Source organism: Bactrocera tryoni, chromosome 4 (assembly GCF_016617805.1).
Source record: "Bactrocera tryoni isolate S06 chromosome 4, CSIRO_BtryS06_freeze2, whole genome shotgun sequence".
Taxonomy (NCBI): domain Eukaryota; kingdom Metazoa; phylum Arthropoda; class Insecta; order Diptera; family Tephritidae; genus Bactrocera; species Bactrocera tryoni.
In genome coordinates this window covers 9,477,774-9,494,426 of record NC_052502.1, presented here as the reverse complement: position 1 = coordinate 9,494,426, position 16,653 = coordinate 9,477,774, and the positions used below count along the sequence as shown (strand labels likewise).

General features: G+C 37.3%; 1 protein-coding gene across 1 annotated transcript; it reads right to left on the bottom strand.

Moving 5' to 3' along the window:
* Nucleotides 1-929: 929 nt before the first annotated feature.
* On the bottom strand, nucleotides 930-16,415 carry LOC120773614 (insulin-like growth factor-binding protein complex acid labile subunit). Its single transcript, XM_040102614.1, has 4 exons — nucleotides 16,299-16,415; nucleotides 5,900-6,919; nucleotides 1,529-1,556; nucleotides 930-958 (listed from the first exon to the last, which is right to left on the bottom strand). Exons 1-4 carry the CDS (start codon nucleotides 16,413-16,415, stop codon nucleotides 930-932), a joined length of 1,194 nt encoding a protein of 397 aa, XP_039958548.1.
* Nucleotides 16,416-16,653: the final 238 nt, after the last annotated feature.

Here is a 16,653-nt window from a genome sequence, read left to right as displayed (position 1 = left end):
CGGCTTTGCGCTCTGCTGACTTCGTAGTCCGGTCCAGTCAAAGTGGCAGCCACTTAACTTATTTGCGAAATTTGTAGATTTGTGGTGGGTCAGCAACAGGTATTGTTGTTGTTATTGTTGCGCTCATCTATTTTATGTAGTGTAACGGTGTAGTTTTATATATATTCATGGTAGTTCTTATGTGTGCCTAGGAACGTATGACAACTGAAAACGACCGTTACTGAATTAGTGATATCCATTTAGGCGAGAAATATTGAATTTGTTTCAATTTAGCTTATAAATTGCAGGGAATTGCCTACAAATTGTTTGAGGTTATTATGATTTCGATTTTTAGCTTGAAAAAAGTGGCCAATGCAAAGTTTTTGTGTATTTTTCTCATCCTCCGGCTGAGTGAAAGATTACTCGAAAATTATTTTGAGGTTAAAGACTTATATATATTATTTGTTGAGAAACGTTGCCAGTCGAAAGTTTTTTTATAGAAATATTTCTCCCTATAAGAGTATAACTTAAAGAAAATCATTTTACCTCAGCTCAACGACAACTCAAAACCAGCATGCCAACAGCCGCAAGTCAATTTATGTAATTGCTCCGTTAAAAACTTGCACAATATCCAAAAGAATACGGATTGCCGATTTTAGTGCTTACATGTGTGTAGGTGTGTAATAAAAAAGCATATTTACAGCAATTGATCAACGAAAGAAAATGAGAAAGACAGCCAATGGCATACAAGCAGCAATAAACTGTTCATATGCAATTATTTATGTGTGTGTGTGTGTATGTATGTATGTGTAATTGCCGAGAAATTCAATAAGCACATGCTACATTGTTGTTTTTGTACAAGAAATTCGGAAAATATAAACGTTTCTAGAGACAAAGTATGTGAGCTATTCAGGCGGACAGTGCGTATGAGTGATGTATTTAAAGGAAGCTTACAATTCGAGTACATACATATCGTCACCTAAAATGCAAAATAACGTATCACTAAAACAATTAAATAACTAATTCATATATAACCAATGTATAACCAATATATAATCAATACATAACTAATACATAACCAATATATAACCATTTTATAACCAAAACAATAATTTTGTTTCATTTGACTGCTTTCTATAACATCGTTTTTCTTTCGCCTGAAAATTTATGAATAGTGTTACGATATGTACGTGTGTGATGAGCAATCAACATATCGCTCATTTGCTGCAAGACCGGCATAAATCAAAAAACGTGATTTTTGAGTTAATGATGCAGAATTGTTCGTTATATCATACTATATATGCTCCGCTTGAGAAGAGAATATGATTCCTGTTTTCCGTGTAAGGTTGGAGTCAGTTGAAAACTTTTAACGCGTTTTCTGGCAAATCGATTTTTTTGACTTATGCCGGTCTTGCAGCAAATGAGCGATATAATGCAGTTATATTTATATCCGGTTGCTTTTGAAAGTGTTGGAAAATTTTGAATTTTTTGGAATACAAATTTTGCCATAAAAAATAGTTTAGCGAACTTGAAACTTGTAACACGCTACTTTCGGTTAATAATATCATAAAGCACATCTTGAGTTGGAGAAAGAGTGCGAGGTAGCTGATAATCTAATTGCTCCTTGCTTTAATACCCTCATGGTGGTTATACGGACTTTTTTAAAATGTAAATGATAAATTAAAAACTATTTTTTAAGAAGGTCTGACAAAGGTCTATTCCAGCCATTCTTAGTAAAAAAACAATTCCATAGAACAAGATAGATAGTTTGTGAGAACAGAAAAGATCACAGTAGATTGAAACTCATTGGAAACAAAAGACAAAATAGCAAATAAGGAAGGAAAAATAATTTACGGTGATCTAAGGTCGGCAAAAGGAAGAAGAGAGTCGTTCTTGAATATTTAAGGGTTAAGAATGGATCATCTCGATTTACTACAAAACTACGAGTCATACAGAAAAAAGTTATATAAGACATAGTTGTAGGTAAATTCAAATATCAAAGTTTTCGGATTTTTATTTTTATTTTGTACAAAATAATTGCCTTTTCACTTTATTTTTATTATAATAAGGAATAGGTTATTCTTTTCAAGAATTTTTTTTGCGTATATTTCTGATTTTTTTGCCTGTATTTTCCAATGAGTTTCAACCGACTAAGAATTTTATAATTTTTTACAATTTCCAAAGGCTTTTGCACTACATATGTATCAAAGGTAAGATGTTATTCGAGAATGTTTCCGATTCAAAGAGTTTTAAAAAATAGTTCCCTTCCCATGAATCATTTAAATTTTTTGTTCATAAAAAAAAAAATATGAACTATTCATACGTTCGCCCATTTCGGGTACATTTACTAAACTTTTTCTTTTTCTTCGCGTCATATAACACAAATAGTGTTCAAATTGGTAAACGAAGTATCTAAAGCAGATTCATACACAAAAATTGTAGTGTTTTACTGAGGAAAGTAAACATGTAAAAGAAATACAATAATAACTTGACTATTTAGAAAACTTTTGAGTGGTGTGCAACTTGGCTAAATTATGCCTAAATGTATACTACGTTTTTTGTATAAATAACTGAAATGTTGCCTACATTCAGAGTTATAGAAATATGAAGATAGTTTGCAATCATTCGTAACTTAGAGGAAGCGTGTAACTTGTTCGACAATTACCAATAGCAAAAGTAACAAGTAAGGAAGGGCTAAGTTCGGGTGTCACCGAACATTTTATACTCTCGCATGATAAAGTGATAATCGAGATTTCATTATACGTCATTTACATATTTTTCAAATACCGTATTTGTGTAAAGTTTTATTCCGCTATCATCATTGGTTCCTAATGTTTATACTCGTATTATACAGAGAAGGCATCAGATGGAATTCAAAATAGCGTTATATTGGAAGAAGGCGTGGTTGTGAACCGATTTCACCCATATTTCGTACATGTCATCAGGGTGTTAAGAAAATATTATATACCGAATTTCATTGAAATCGGTCTAGTAGTTCCTGAGATATGGTTTTTGGTCCATAAGTGGGCGACGCCACGCCCATTTTCAATTTTTAAAAAAAGCCTGGGTGCAGCTTCCTTCTGCAATTTCTTCCGTAAAATTTAGTGTTTCTGACGTTTTTTGTTAGTCGGTTAACGCACTTTTAGTGATTTTCAACATAACCTTTGCATGGGAGGTGAGTGTGGTTATTATCCGATTTCTTCCATTTTTGAACTGCATATGGAAATGCCTGAATAAAACGGACTCTGTAGAGTTTGTTCAAATTGGTAAACGAAGTATCTAAAGCAGATTCATACACAAAAATTGTAGTGTTTTACTGAGGAAAGTAAACATGTAAAAGAAATACAATAATAACTTGACTATTGAGTGGTGTGCAACTTGGCTAAATTATGCCTAAATGTATACTACGTTTTTTGTAAATGTTGGCTACATTCAGAGTTATAGAAATATGAAGGTAGTTTGCAATCAAACGTAACTTAGAGGAAGCGTGTAACTTGTTCGACAATCACCAATAGCAAAAGTAAAAATTTATTGTTTATTTTGTCTAGTCTAGTAGTCTAAAAGTGTTATATTTGAGATAATTGTGCGCGGTATAACCAACTTGAGTTCTCGTGATATTCAGACTCTTCTTCAGACATTGAAATTTTTTTTCCGTTCTGGAAATTTCGATGTGAAAAATGCATCTCGCTCTAATCGACCTATCGTTGAAAAAGTCGATGCAATTTTGGAAAATATTGACCAAGACCGTCACATAAGCAGCCATGACATCGCTAAGGAACATAACATTCATCATCAAACGGTTTGGAACAATTTAAAAAAGGCTGGCTACAAAAAGAAACTCAATGTTTGGGTACTACATGCATTTTCAGTGAAAAATTTAATAGAGCAAATTAAAATTCGCTATTCTTTGCTGAAACGAAATGAAATCGAACCATTACTGAAGCGAATGGTAACAGGTGACGAAAAGTGGATCAAATAGGACAATAATGTGTGAAAAGGATCATGGTCCAAGCGTGGCGAAACTAAACAAATGGTCACAAAGCCTGGATTGACGCCTCGAAAGATTATGCTGAGCTTTTGGTGGAATGGGAAAGGAATCATACACTATGAAGCCTAATCGAACGATTAATTTTACATTTTTCTGTCAACAACTGATGAGATTGAAGCAAGCAATCGAAAAAAGAACGACCAGAACTGACCAACAAAATGCGCTTCGTCTTCCATGAGAACAACGCAAGACCACACATATTTTTGATGACTCGGCAAAAAACTGTGAGTGCTTTTTTGGGAAGTTTTGATGCATCCACCATATAGCCCCGACCTTGCACCATCGGACTACCATTTGTTTCAGTCAATGCCGAACTGCCTTAATGGAGTAAAGTTGGCTACAAGAGACGCGTGTGAAAATTACTTGTCACAGTTATTCGCCGAGAAATCAGAAAAGTTTTAGACTGATGGAATAATGTCTCTAGCGGAAAAATGGCAAAAAGTGGTCAATCAAAAGTGTGCATATTCGGTTCATTAAGGTTTATTATAAATATAAAAAAAAAAATAAGTTGAGGTTTGATTAGAAATACGAAAAGACTTTTTCGAATACCCAATATATTCAACATAGCCAAAACTTGAAAATCAATTAACAATAGTTGTTCTATGAATTTATAAATTTTTAAATGGAGTTGCCAACTGTCCGAATAATACAATTCACATCATTATGTAAATAAGAGATGTTGGAGGTATTTAAAAATTCTAAAATCAATTGGCAGTTAGACGGTTTTTAAATATACGTATCTCTTTATAAGTTACTGAGAACCGATAATTATACTTTTAAATATTAATAAAAAATATTTATAAAATATATAAAAAAAATATTTATAAAATATATAAAAAAAATATTTTTTATAAAGTATTAAAAAAGGCAATTTAATTGTGATTTAATTAAATTTGCTAAATGCATTATTTTTTTCGAAGCATTTTATATTTACCTGAGCAGAAATTTAATCATATTTTCCCAAAGTTGCTGTTTTAATAAATTCAAAGTTGCCATATGTAAGTATTTTTGATTAAAAAGCATATTCGTTTAAACATTTCCATGACAAAAAAAATGTTTTTAAAAATAAAAACAGTATGTGCAAAAAAAATCCAAAAATTGTTATAAAATGCAAGTTATCAAAAGCAGGGTTGCCATAGTAAACTGAATTTGAGAATTGATTATAAATATGATATAATAAATAATAGCAAATAATCATTAAACAAATTACTAATATATAATAATTAAAGTAAACAAATTATATTGACTGAAAAAAGTTAGAGCGCTTATTGGCTCACCCTCTATAAATATATATAAAAATACATACATATACAAGTATAAAATATTATTTATACTAAATTTACCAAAAATATTGTTTTTTTTTATTTTCAAACAATTTTTTTTTCAATAAAAAAAACTTGGTAACACTCTGCACAGTAAACTAGCCTTTTTACATTTTTTATTATTTTTAAAATTTTTAATTTCTCACTAATATTAAAAACCTAAGCTAAATGAGCAATTTATGTTAATTAGTTGTGGCATTTTCCTTAAGCTTAGCAGTAATTAATAAGTTATTTCATGCTAGACGCACCGCGCGCCGCTACTTAAACAATAAATATCAGTACTTACTTACATAATTCGCCAACAATTCGCCGCAAATTGACGCATAATAAAATTTGCCATAATTACATGTACTTAAATGTATGTTTGTATATCACTAAATGTGTAGCCACCGCCATCGCCGTGGATTTATCTGCCGACAAGATGCCAACGGCGCCGCCGACCGCGCGAGCCACGCGCACGGTACTGCCACAACAACAGCAGCTGCTGCGAGAGGGTGCGTAAGATGCGCAGCTCAATTGTCGCCGCCGCGATGAGCAGGGTCACATTCACGCTCAGCGCCATCGATGCGGCGGACGAGCCGAGGTTGCCCTTCGTCAGCTGATCCTGACAGCGACCAATCGAATCGATGTCCAGCTCGGCCATGGCGCGACCGTTCACATCCAGCGGCGAAATGCAGTAGTTCTTCAGCAGGAACTCGCTGAGATTGTGTGCGCCCTCGACCAGTGGGCCGTCGAGCAGCGTGTGTATGTGACAGCCGCAGGGAAAGTGATTGTTCACCAGTTCCAGCTGTGAGACACCGTCGATGATTATCGAGTTGGGGTCGGGCGTCTCCAGCACATGATTGCCGTGGAATTTCAACAGTTTTATGTCCGCGGTGTAGGTGAAGTTGAGCTCTTCAATCAAATCGATTTTGTTATTCAATATCTGCAGTTTGTCCACCTGCGATAGACCGGTGAAAGCATCCGCGCATATAATGCCCAAATCGGACTCTTGCAGCGTCAGCAGCAGCACATTTGTCAGGCCGCGGAAGGTGTATGGCGAGAGCTCCTTCAAATCCATGTACGCGAGCTTCAACAAACCCACCGTGTCCATGCCGAGGAAGGCATCCGGCTCGATGGTGCGTATGCCGGACGGCAATATCAGATGACCGACATTGGTGAGGCTCGAGAAGGCCGAACTGTCGATGCGTATGAGCGGATTGTTCGAGAGTAAAATCAATTTGACATTCGATGTGCCAGCGAAGGCGTTACCCTCGATGGTCGCAATTTGATTGTGACTCAGCAGTATGGTCGAGAGATTCTGCAGGCCGGCAAATGCGAATTGGGCGACCGTCTGCAACGGTGTGTACTGTATGGAGAGCTCCTTGAGACGCGGCAAACCGCGAAAGGCGAACTGCTTGATGCGCGTTATATTATTGCCGTCCAACGAGAGCTTCTTCAGCGCGCGCAGTCCGGCAAACGAGTCCGGTTTTATGACTGGGAAATTGTTTTTCGTTAATGCGAGATTCTCAACGGTCGAGGGTAATTGCCGCAATGGAATCTGCGCCAGACCGCCAGTGTTACACAACACCTGTGGGAATAGACAAAGAATTAGTGAGTTGGAGTTAGCTACAGCGGGGGTCTTGCTAATAGCATAATTGTTTGTGTTGTGGCTGAGTACATACTCGGGGCGTGTGGAAGGGCGGCACCAAATGCGCAACGCAAAACAAACTAAACAAACAAAAGCAGAAAATAGAAAGAAAACAAAAAGAACCGTTATGTAGTGTACTCCAGGGAGCCGCGTCGCTCTGTGTGTGTTTGCTCTGACAAGTCAAGGTGTGAACTACCTCGCTGTCGTGGCGTGGCAGTGTCCGCGTTTGCGTCTCTTTTGTGCATAACTTCGCTCCCGCCAGCAGTACAATTTTTATTGCGAAACTGTCTGTCCGTCTCGTGGTCCGTCTGTCGGCACATTCATCCGCATATCTATTTTCACGCATCTTAATGTTCATGTTTATGGTTTTGTTTCCACAATTTCTTCACGCTTTTTTCGTCGCCTTTGTTTTCACTTCAGCTCCGGCTTCATTTCTCAGTGACGCTTTATGGCGTTAAATGCGTTCGTGGGTAAATTGAATATGCGCCATTATTGTAGCAAATTAAATTAAATCGAGTTGCGTCGGCGTTGCCCCTCCCCCTCAGCTTGTGTCTTCTTTAGCGTGGAGAATTGATTATTTCTGCACACGCCTCCGGTTCTTCCTCTCTCTCTCTCTAGTTAAATATCGCACCCGAGCCTGCTATGTAGGCGCTACATTGTAGTGCGTCCGTCTATGCCTCGTGCTTGGTGTATTGTGTGGCGGCTTCTAGAGTGGTGCCCACACTGCCGCTCGCGGAAGTGCCAAATCATGAGCGCCATTAAATGCGCGTGATTTTTGACTGATTTCCTTTTCAACTTATTCAACTAAATTGAATTAAATTAGACACGCATGCCAGCCAGTCGCTCGCCAGGTGCTGGGGGACTGCAGTGGTGCGGAAGTAGATTTCACATTTCGGCTGTTGAATGAATATTAAGTTGACTTTTATGGTCGAATTTCATTTGTTCGCAGTTGTAATTGTGATAAACTCTCGCTTTGAGTATGCGAATTCGGATTGTGAGGTTAGGTTGGAGGCTTTTGAGCTCAAAACTGAAGTTTTAAGATCGATAGCTTTAAATAAATGCTTCAGACAATATTTATCAACGGACGCTAGTTGTCAAAGGTATATATATGGAGGAGAGTGAGGTGGAAACAGCTAAGCACTTTCTCCTCCATTGTCCGGCCTTTGCACTAGTGAGCCTGAAACATCTCGGCAGTGTTACTTTCGTCATACTAGAAAATATAGCCAAAACTGACATTCGCAGTCTCAGCAAATTTGTGGGAGGCTCAAAGCGATAGTAAAGAAGGCATTTGGTACTTTATATTGCTTTATCGCAAGAGCTGCTGTTGCACTGCGGAGTACACTAAAGCACTTTATACCATTTTCCACATGAAGGAGTCGGAACAAAGACACTCCGAAATTTTTATCTCAATTTTTATTCGGTTTTCACTAAGGAGCTCTCCGTCAACCTTAGCTGTTAGCTACCGGACCTCTGCTGGGTCCTTCAGGCTGAAGTGGCTGCTATTATGGTAGCGGCAGACGTATTGCCAGGAAGTACAAGTTCTTTCAGGAAGGTGAACATTCACTCCGACAGCCGAGGAGTGTCTCTTCTCTCTATAGCTTGCATCAAGCTACTTCATCTGGCTTGTTAGGGTACCTGTTCATAGCGGACTCGCTGGCTACTGCAAAACCGAAGACCTAAGTAAAGGTCTCCACTGCGAAATTCTATGGACCTAAAGAAGATCGCAGAAGTTTTTCTAAGCTGAGGATGAAACTCAATAGTTAAAAGAAAATTAACTACGAGAACTTCTAAAAATTTAATGAAAAGACCAAACAAAATCTGTCACATAAAGACACCACCAGAAGCTGATAGCCATGATCAAATTCTGTAAGAAAGCTGAAACTCTTAATTCTTCTTTACAAGAGGCCATAAAAAAGAAGAACTCCTGTCAACAGGGACAGTCAAGAAGGAAATGTTGAATTGTTTTCCTTCATTTTCTTCCATACAGCTTCTGCACATGGCGTCTGGTAGAATTCCCAGCCTTACTGCGTGGACGCCAATAAAGCAATGGCCTTTAAAAAGCCCAAAAACTAGGGAAAGGCTAGCCTTGTTGAAGACTAAGAGACCACTAGATCTCTCTTGGCATATACCGATGATGGCCAAGCAGTTTTACATTCTCCTGAGATTCCACTTCCAGTTTTATCATAAATACACTCGTTACTATTAATAGCGAGGTTAGGTGCTCTTTAACCAGCCCTGAACGCACTGTTAATGAGTTCAAGGCTAGTATCGCCACTCTGATATCTGAGTGGATGGTTACTTTTCTTAAGAAGGCTGCATTCCGAGGAAGTAAACCTACTGCTACCTTAATGGCTGCAACCTCGGCTTGGAAGAATTCCTGTAATAATCAGGAAGTCTGAAGCTGAAGTTGAGAGAGAGTTCTAGACGGTAAACCCCTTCACCAACCTTCCTCCAAACGTTGACCATGCTTAAAGTAGCTCACTGACCATATCTTATATCGGGTTCTTCCCACCCACAGCTCCCTCACCGGTATATGGATAGAAAAGGAGCCACCAGAGTTCGGTTTGGCGACTCCTTGATCCAAGTGATCCGCTATGAAGTCAAAGTCAGTGAGGATTTCCGAGTATTGAGACACGTGTTCTTTATGAACCCTGATTCTCTGAGTACGACGATGTCTACGGTCAATATTTGTAGGACGAAATTAAGTGTCACGGTTAGAGTGGACCATACATGCTGAGCCCTCCACCACATAAAGGCTCTATGGAACATAATGACTTGACTGCGGTGTCATAGAGCCAGAGGACCACTTTCAGTGAGAGACTCCACCTTTTGCCATTGGCTCCTCTACAAGATTACAAGACAATCGATGCCTTTTTTTCTTTCTGTTCGATATTCGGCTGCCATGAAAGCTTCCTATCCTGGATAAGTCGTAGATATTTCACTGTATCTGCTGGTTGCAGAAAGATATCTCCCACTTGCCGCAGCGGTGCCGCCGGGATCTAGTATCTTCTAGTAAATAAAATACCTCGGTTTTATTTAGGTTGATGGCGAGACCATTTACGACTATCAAATTTGTTACGATGTTGAGGTACATCGTCTGCATAGGCAATTACCTGGCAGCCACGATCTTTCAGTGTTCAAGGGAAATTAAACATCATTTCTTGTGTACTTAACTCCGTGTTTATTAATGATGTGTTTATGTTAAACACCAAAACGGTCATTGAACTCCAGTTTATGGAACTAGTGTTTATTCTACTGTAATGTTCCATTTTAATTTCCTATGATAATATTTAATGATTTCGAATATTAAAATTTTTAAAGTGAAGCACCAGTTTTCAGCTAATTCCGTACTTCCGCATTCGCCTAAATATAGTGGACATTAAATTCGAATCAAAATTCTTCATTCACCCAGATTCCGCTAAGACTCGTTATTAGTTTTTATATTTTTTGCATATCATCTTTGCAATTCTTGCACTTCACTGCCTTTTCGCTAACAATTTTATTAGAACAATAATTGCAAGTTTCATGTCGCGTCATCATTGTTGAAAAATGGAACGCCATGCGAGAACACACAGCGCTCGCAGAAGAGCAGAAGCAAAGCAATGTTTGACGCAACCAACTGATTGTGGAGCCAAGCGTCGCACTACACACACACACAGCGACTGTGAAGCCGAAGCCACAGCAAAGAGCAGCGCTTGGGCTGCACTGTGGGGAATTGACCATATAATCGAGCAGCGCAAGGGGCTGAAGCGACGACAACTGATTTGGCAGTTGCATCCCGTGACGACGCACTAAGTGTGCAGGATGAGCTGGCTTTAGCCGCATCCACCAACCCACATTTAATCTGGAATAATGAAATTACTTGAATTTTCCAATTTACTAGCAATTCGTAAGCGTAAACGTATTGAGGTCTCACTGCAGTGGCGCTGAAGCTGATTTGGAGGGGTTGAGTATTAGTTATAAGCGATTTCCAACAACTAATTCTATGCGGTTGCGGGTGTGTGGATGTCAGCGCCGTGCCAGACAACAATGAGCGAACGCGGCGGTTGCCATTGGGGACGCGTTCTATTAGTGTCTTCTCCACGGGCTTGATTTTTATGAAGACAAAAAGCAGCAAGCAGCTTGGAGTGGATAACACAGAAAGCGCTGGCGAATTGAAATCACGGAAATAAGCATTTTCTTGCCAATGCTGTTGGGGGAGTGAAAAAAATGAGAATCACTTGAAAAGGATATAAAAAGTAAAAAGGCATAAGGCACAATCACTGCGAATGCAGAGTCTTTGAGAATATATTAGTTTTCTTTTCTGCCACTTCGTATTGCTTTTCTTTTATGTGCGTTCCGATTATTCGAAGCTATAGTTGTTGTTCTTCAGATATCTTAAACCTATGCTGTCTTATAACAAGAACTCTTAATGCAGTTGAATAATATTCGCTTGGTTCTGTCTTCGGTATTATCGAATTTGGTTTAAATGCAAGATATTGCTTGAGAATCGATGTGGTAAAATGTTTTTTCGATAATCAAAACTCCAACAGTTTTTCTCGCTAGATATCTTGCAGTTGACTTGTAGAAAGCCTTCGAATTTTGAAAATAAAAAAACCGAACAATTCACTTCGCTTTTGATCTCAGCGTAGGTTGAAAAGATGAATGATTTGCTCGAATTGCATTTCCACCTCGACTACGAACTTAAAAGAAAAGCTAGATTGCGCAAAAAAAAATCGATATGTATCGAAACTTTTGAAAATATCGGTTGAGCTGCCCAGAAAACTCGATGTGTCTCGAATTTATGAAAAAATCGATATGTTTCGAATTTTTAAAAATATCGGTTGAGCCGCTCAAAAAATCGATATATTTCAAATTTTGAAATTATCGGTTGGACTGCTTAAAAAAACGATGTGTCTCGAAGTTTTGAAAACAGGGGTTGAGCTGCCCAAAAAAATCGATATATTTCTGGTTTACGAAAATATCGGTTGAGCTGCCCAAAAAGTCGATATGTTTCAAAATTTTAAAAACATCGGTTGAGCGTGATATTTTGAGGTTGCTCTAAGAAATCTTAACTATATATAAACAATTTCGACGAATTTGGTTGTTACTTCAAATATTAGTTTATCGCTAATTCGATAATTTATCTATGTAAAACTGCCAGATATGCAAAGTGAAGGACTATTACGAAGTAGCCGCGAGTTCTGGCCGCAATTTGACAATTTATGCGGTCATTATCGGTAAATCAGCTGGCAACACGATTTTTTGGCAAAAGCAGCATTTCATTTATTTACAGCTATAATCGCATAAGCGGTGTCTACGCTAATAAAGAGGAAGAAGAAGCATTTCAGAGTTGTCACATAAGAATAATGGTTTCTATGGCTCGAAGGTATAAACTCCTATCTCTTTTGATTCGTTCTTTTATCAAGTTAGGTTCATAATCGTTAGGCTATAGCTTAAGACTCACTACTTAGAAAATGGTTAATAGAGGCGACGATATAAAATTAGGCTTCTCTAGAACTGAAAATATGCGAAAAAATTAATTTAAATATTTTTGTAGAAATATATTTAATTTTTTAGAAATATTTTTCGAATATTTTTTAAAGCCAGTTGAATTAAAGTTTTGATCTTCGATTTTTTGGACTGGTTTGTACTCGAAAAAATAACGAGGCTATGGTTAGGGCGAGCGTCTGATAATTTCTGTGAATTTTTCTGTCTTAAAGTATGGCCTTAACACAGGGTGTCTATTATAAAAAAAATTTCCTATAAAGTCGAGTTTGAAACAAAGTCTTAAGCTCGCCAAAGCTGAAATGTTCACTGGTTCAGCTCGTATATTTAATACTTTATACTTTCTGTAGATCATTTCTATGATCTATTCTTCTAAAACATCGAGTTGAAATAGAGCAGGTAACTTTCACACTTTAGCTGAACTGTGCCTTGGTTCAACACGTTTGCAAATATTTATAATTTATAAAATTCACGAATCCATTATTCAAACTATAGAAAATATACATTTTTTAATTTACAGAAATACCATCTGATCAAAGTTAAACCGGACTGACAAAAATTCTCTACGTATTTATATACAAATCCTATTGCTTCGATCTTATAGATCTGAACTCAGAAGACTAAAGAAGCGGTTGTGAGAATGAGCTTCTCCAGAATTGAGAATATGCGAAAAAAATAATAAATTTAAACTTTGTTTTGAGTGGATTGAAGAAAAAGTCACTTCTTTGTGTCACTTTTCCGAATATTTTCTAAAGAACGCTGAATTGTGATATTGGTCTCGGACTTTATTGAATGATTAGTGAAATTTTTTTTCTTGTAAAATATGTCTTTAATGCAGGGTGTTTTTTATGAAGAAAACTTCCTAGAAGTTTGAGTTTTAAATAAAGTTGATAACTTTAACGCCATAGCTGAAGAAGACCCTTGTTTAACACTTTTATTTATATTTTATAAAAATCTAAAATGCATTACCCAAACTTCAGAAAATATATTTCATTGCTTTCACAGGGTGACCCAATACAAAATTTTTTGGAAATCCCAAAGAGAGTTATAAACATAAAATGTTTACAATATTTATTATAAAAAAATACCACCTGATCACATTTAAACCGAACTCAAAAAGAGCTAAATTTTATGTTTTTTTTTACAAATCTGTATTATCGCTTTCAAAATAGGCTACTGAGTCATACAACGCTTAATCCAATTTTCCAAATACTACATCTTAGATACATACCGAGGCTGTGTTGGCCTTCATTCGCTAGATTGTTGGACAGTTCTGACTACAAATTTGATTCTCTTGGTATTATTTTCAAAACCAAACAAATGAAGTTGCAAATCCGCTTTCTCATTACAACCATAATCCCACTTCCACCTCTATTATTAGCATTTTGACAATAATCGCGTGATTTTTGAATTATTATCTCCCTTAAATTAATTGCTTTTCGTGCGCTTATTGCTGCTTGCTTCACCCCTACTCTCCCCATCATTTTTCGCGATTTTTGCTTGTTTCCAATCCGCTTTGCAATTTCGCCAATTTCTGTTTTAAACTCGTCTTTATTACTGTTTTCTTGCTTTTGTTGCATCATTGTGTTTTTTGCGTGCCTCCGTTGGGCGCTGCTGCTTTAGATGTCTGCATTAATGAATTTACTGTTGTGCGGCATGTTTCTGTCTGCTGTTGACAACACTTTAGTCGCTGCCGTTGCCACTAATTTCGTATTTTCCATTGTTATTTTTATTGTTGCTTTGTGAACTGCAACTTGCAGTTAAATTATTGTTGTAGTTGTTGCGTTTTTTAGTGGCTCTTTGTTATTTTGCGTCTCCATTTTCTCTACTTCACTTAACTGGAATTTTTTGCTCTGTTTTTGAGCTCTTTAGTCTTAAAAGTCAAAATTATTTGGTAGTGTTGTTTTTGCGTTTCGCTGTTTTGATTTTTCATATTTTAGTAGCACTTGGTGAATGCATGATGCCGGGATTGCCATGGGATTCTTTTTTGATTTTTTTAAGACAGGGTTTGTGTCCATGCTAATTAAAAAAAAATTCTTAAATTTGTGTTTTAGGGGCTCTGACAGATTTGTTCGACGCCCGCGTTAGCTTACCAGAGTTGTTCTGGCATTTTGTATAACGAGTCTTATATCAAAGGATCACTGTCTAATATGTTGCTTTTGTTAGTCAGATAATTTCTTCCTTAATATAATTTCCTCAACATGCTGTTGTCTAAATCTTACCACCTCCTTCCAGCGAGAAACTCTTCCCGGAGTGAAAGTAATAGTATTCCGACAGAAACATATGAAAAGAGTAAGGGGAAGAAAAAGGGAAGAGGACGTGGACGAGGAAGAAACTAACTAAAGATACAAACATAATGCAGACGTAAATATACTTCAATGCCATCATATCGTGAGATCATTTAATACGGCCGTAAGCAGGGGTACATACTTGTATATCTATATTTTTTCTAAATATTTCCAGCTTTTGTATCAAAAGCTGCACTTAACCCAAGATATTTCTTCGATTAATTATTCACTGAATTTTATTATTGGTTGGGAGTTTCTTAAGGCCTTTTTTGTGGTAACTTTTTATGTGGAAGGTTGCGGTTCCCACATAAAGCAGTGACGAATCTCTAGAGTTTACGAAGGCTTCGTTCCTGTGGTAAGCTTTACTTGTTACTTGTTGTGGTTTTCTCATAAAAGTGATGAGCCACTTAATTTACCAAATCTCTCGGTGCTTTTTTAATGGATCAATTCTTGTCACAGAGCACTGAAAAAATAATTAAATGTGCTATTGTTTTCTGGAATCATGTGATCTCAATAACTGCCTTTCATCATACTTAAATACAGTCTTCAGAATGGCATGAAATTTGTGACCTCCAGAAGAGCAAGAATAGTCAGAGACGCTACGAAGTGTATACATATGACGAACTGAATCGATATCGCCAAGTATATCTGTATCTCTGTCCGTCTGTGTATATGCATACTTGAGAAATAGTGCTCAGTTTTTGAGAAATCGATCTGGAGTTCACTAAAGAAGCTGCTCATCTGCCGGAATCGTCGTTACAGGAGCATTGTCTATAATATGAGAACTGCCATCGACCTATCAAAATCAAGTTTTTGTATGGAAAACTTTTTTATTTGATGAGATATCTTTTGGAAATTTGGCATTACCTAAGCCAATACTACAACATGAAAAAAATTTTTTTCAGAACGGACTACTATAGCATGTAGGTGCCATTCAAACTCACCGATTAAAACCAACTGAAGCTACGCTTCAACCTCTGAAAAAATTTATTTGAACAGATTACTATAGCATACAGCTGCCATTTAAATTCACCAATAAAAGCCAAAATAAATATGCCCCCGTTCTTCCATTTAATGTGGAAATTATTGATTGTATACCCCGTAAATAGCTCATCGAAGATTCATGCTTGCTTATGCTCTACTAATCAATATAAAAAATATCATATTTGATAGTTTCGCATACCGATCTTGTGCTCCGGCCAAGAAGCCAGAAAGAATCGAAATATATTCAGTCAAAATAATCCAATTTGTTGCCTACATCCAGGCGCATTCTCAAATAATATTTAATTTTAAAGCGGAGACACACACCTAACTGAGTAAAGTTACTAACCACATCGTTATTTCAAAACTTAATAAAGGTCTTTTCAATCACAATAATAAAATGTTAAATAAAAGAACAAAAAATCAACTCTGTGTGCAAAAATCAAACCTCACCACTGTGTTCACATTCCTCTACTATCCACCACTCTCTCACTTTCTTATTATTATTATTATGATAATTTAAATATTTTCTGTTTGCGCCCTTGTGCGCCCTGCACACTTACTTGGGTCTGTGATAAGCAGATGCACTCGGCTGGGCATGATTTCGATGTTTCGGACAGCTGCGAGTTCCATAAGCATTCCAGTGTAATCGCAATTATGAGGAGCCAAGAATTGCACATTTCACGGTGTGTTGAGCACGGAATGACGCCGGCACGTGCTGCACTACCGCTACTTCAACAACAACAACTACAGCAGCAGCAACTGCGAATACCGTTAGACGAAGAATTGCAACACTGCTAGTATGCCTCGGGCAGCGAGTACACTGCGCGCTACAACAACAACGCCGCTCACAGGCGCTGAGAGACTTCTCGAGTGGATTTCTCACCCTTTCCGCCTTGCTCTTCTCCTCTTATTTAC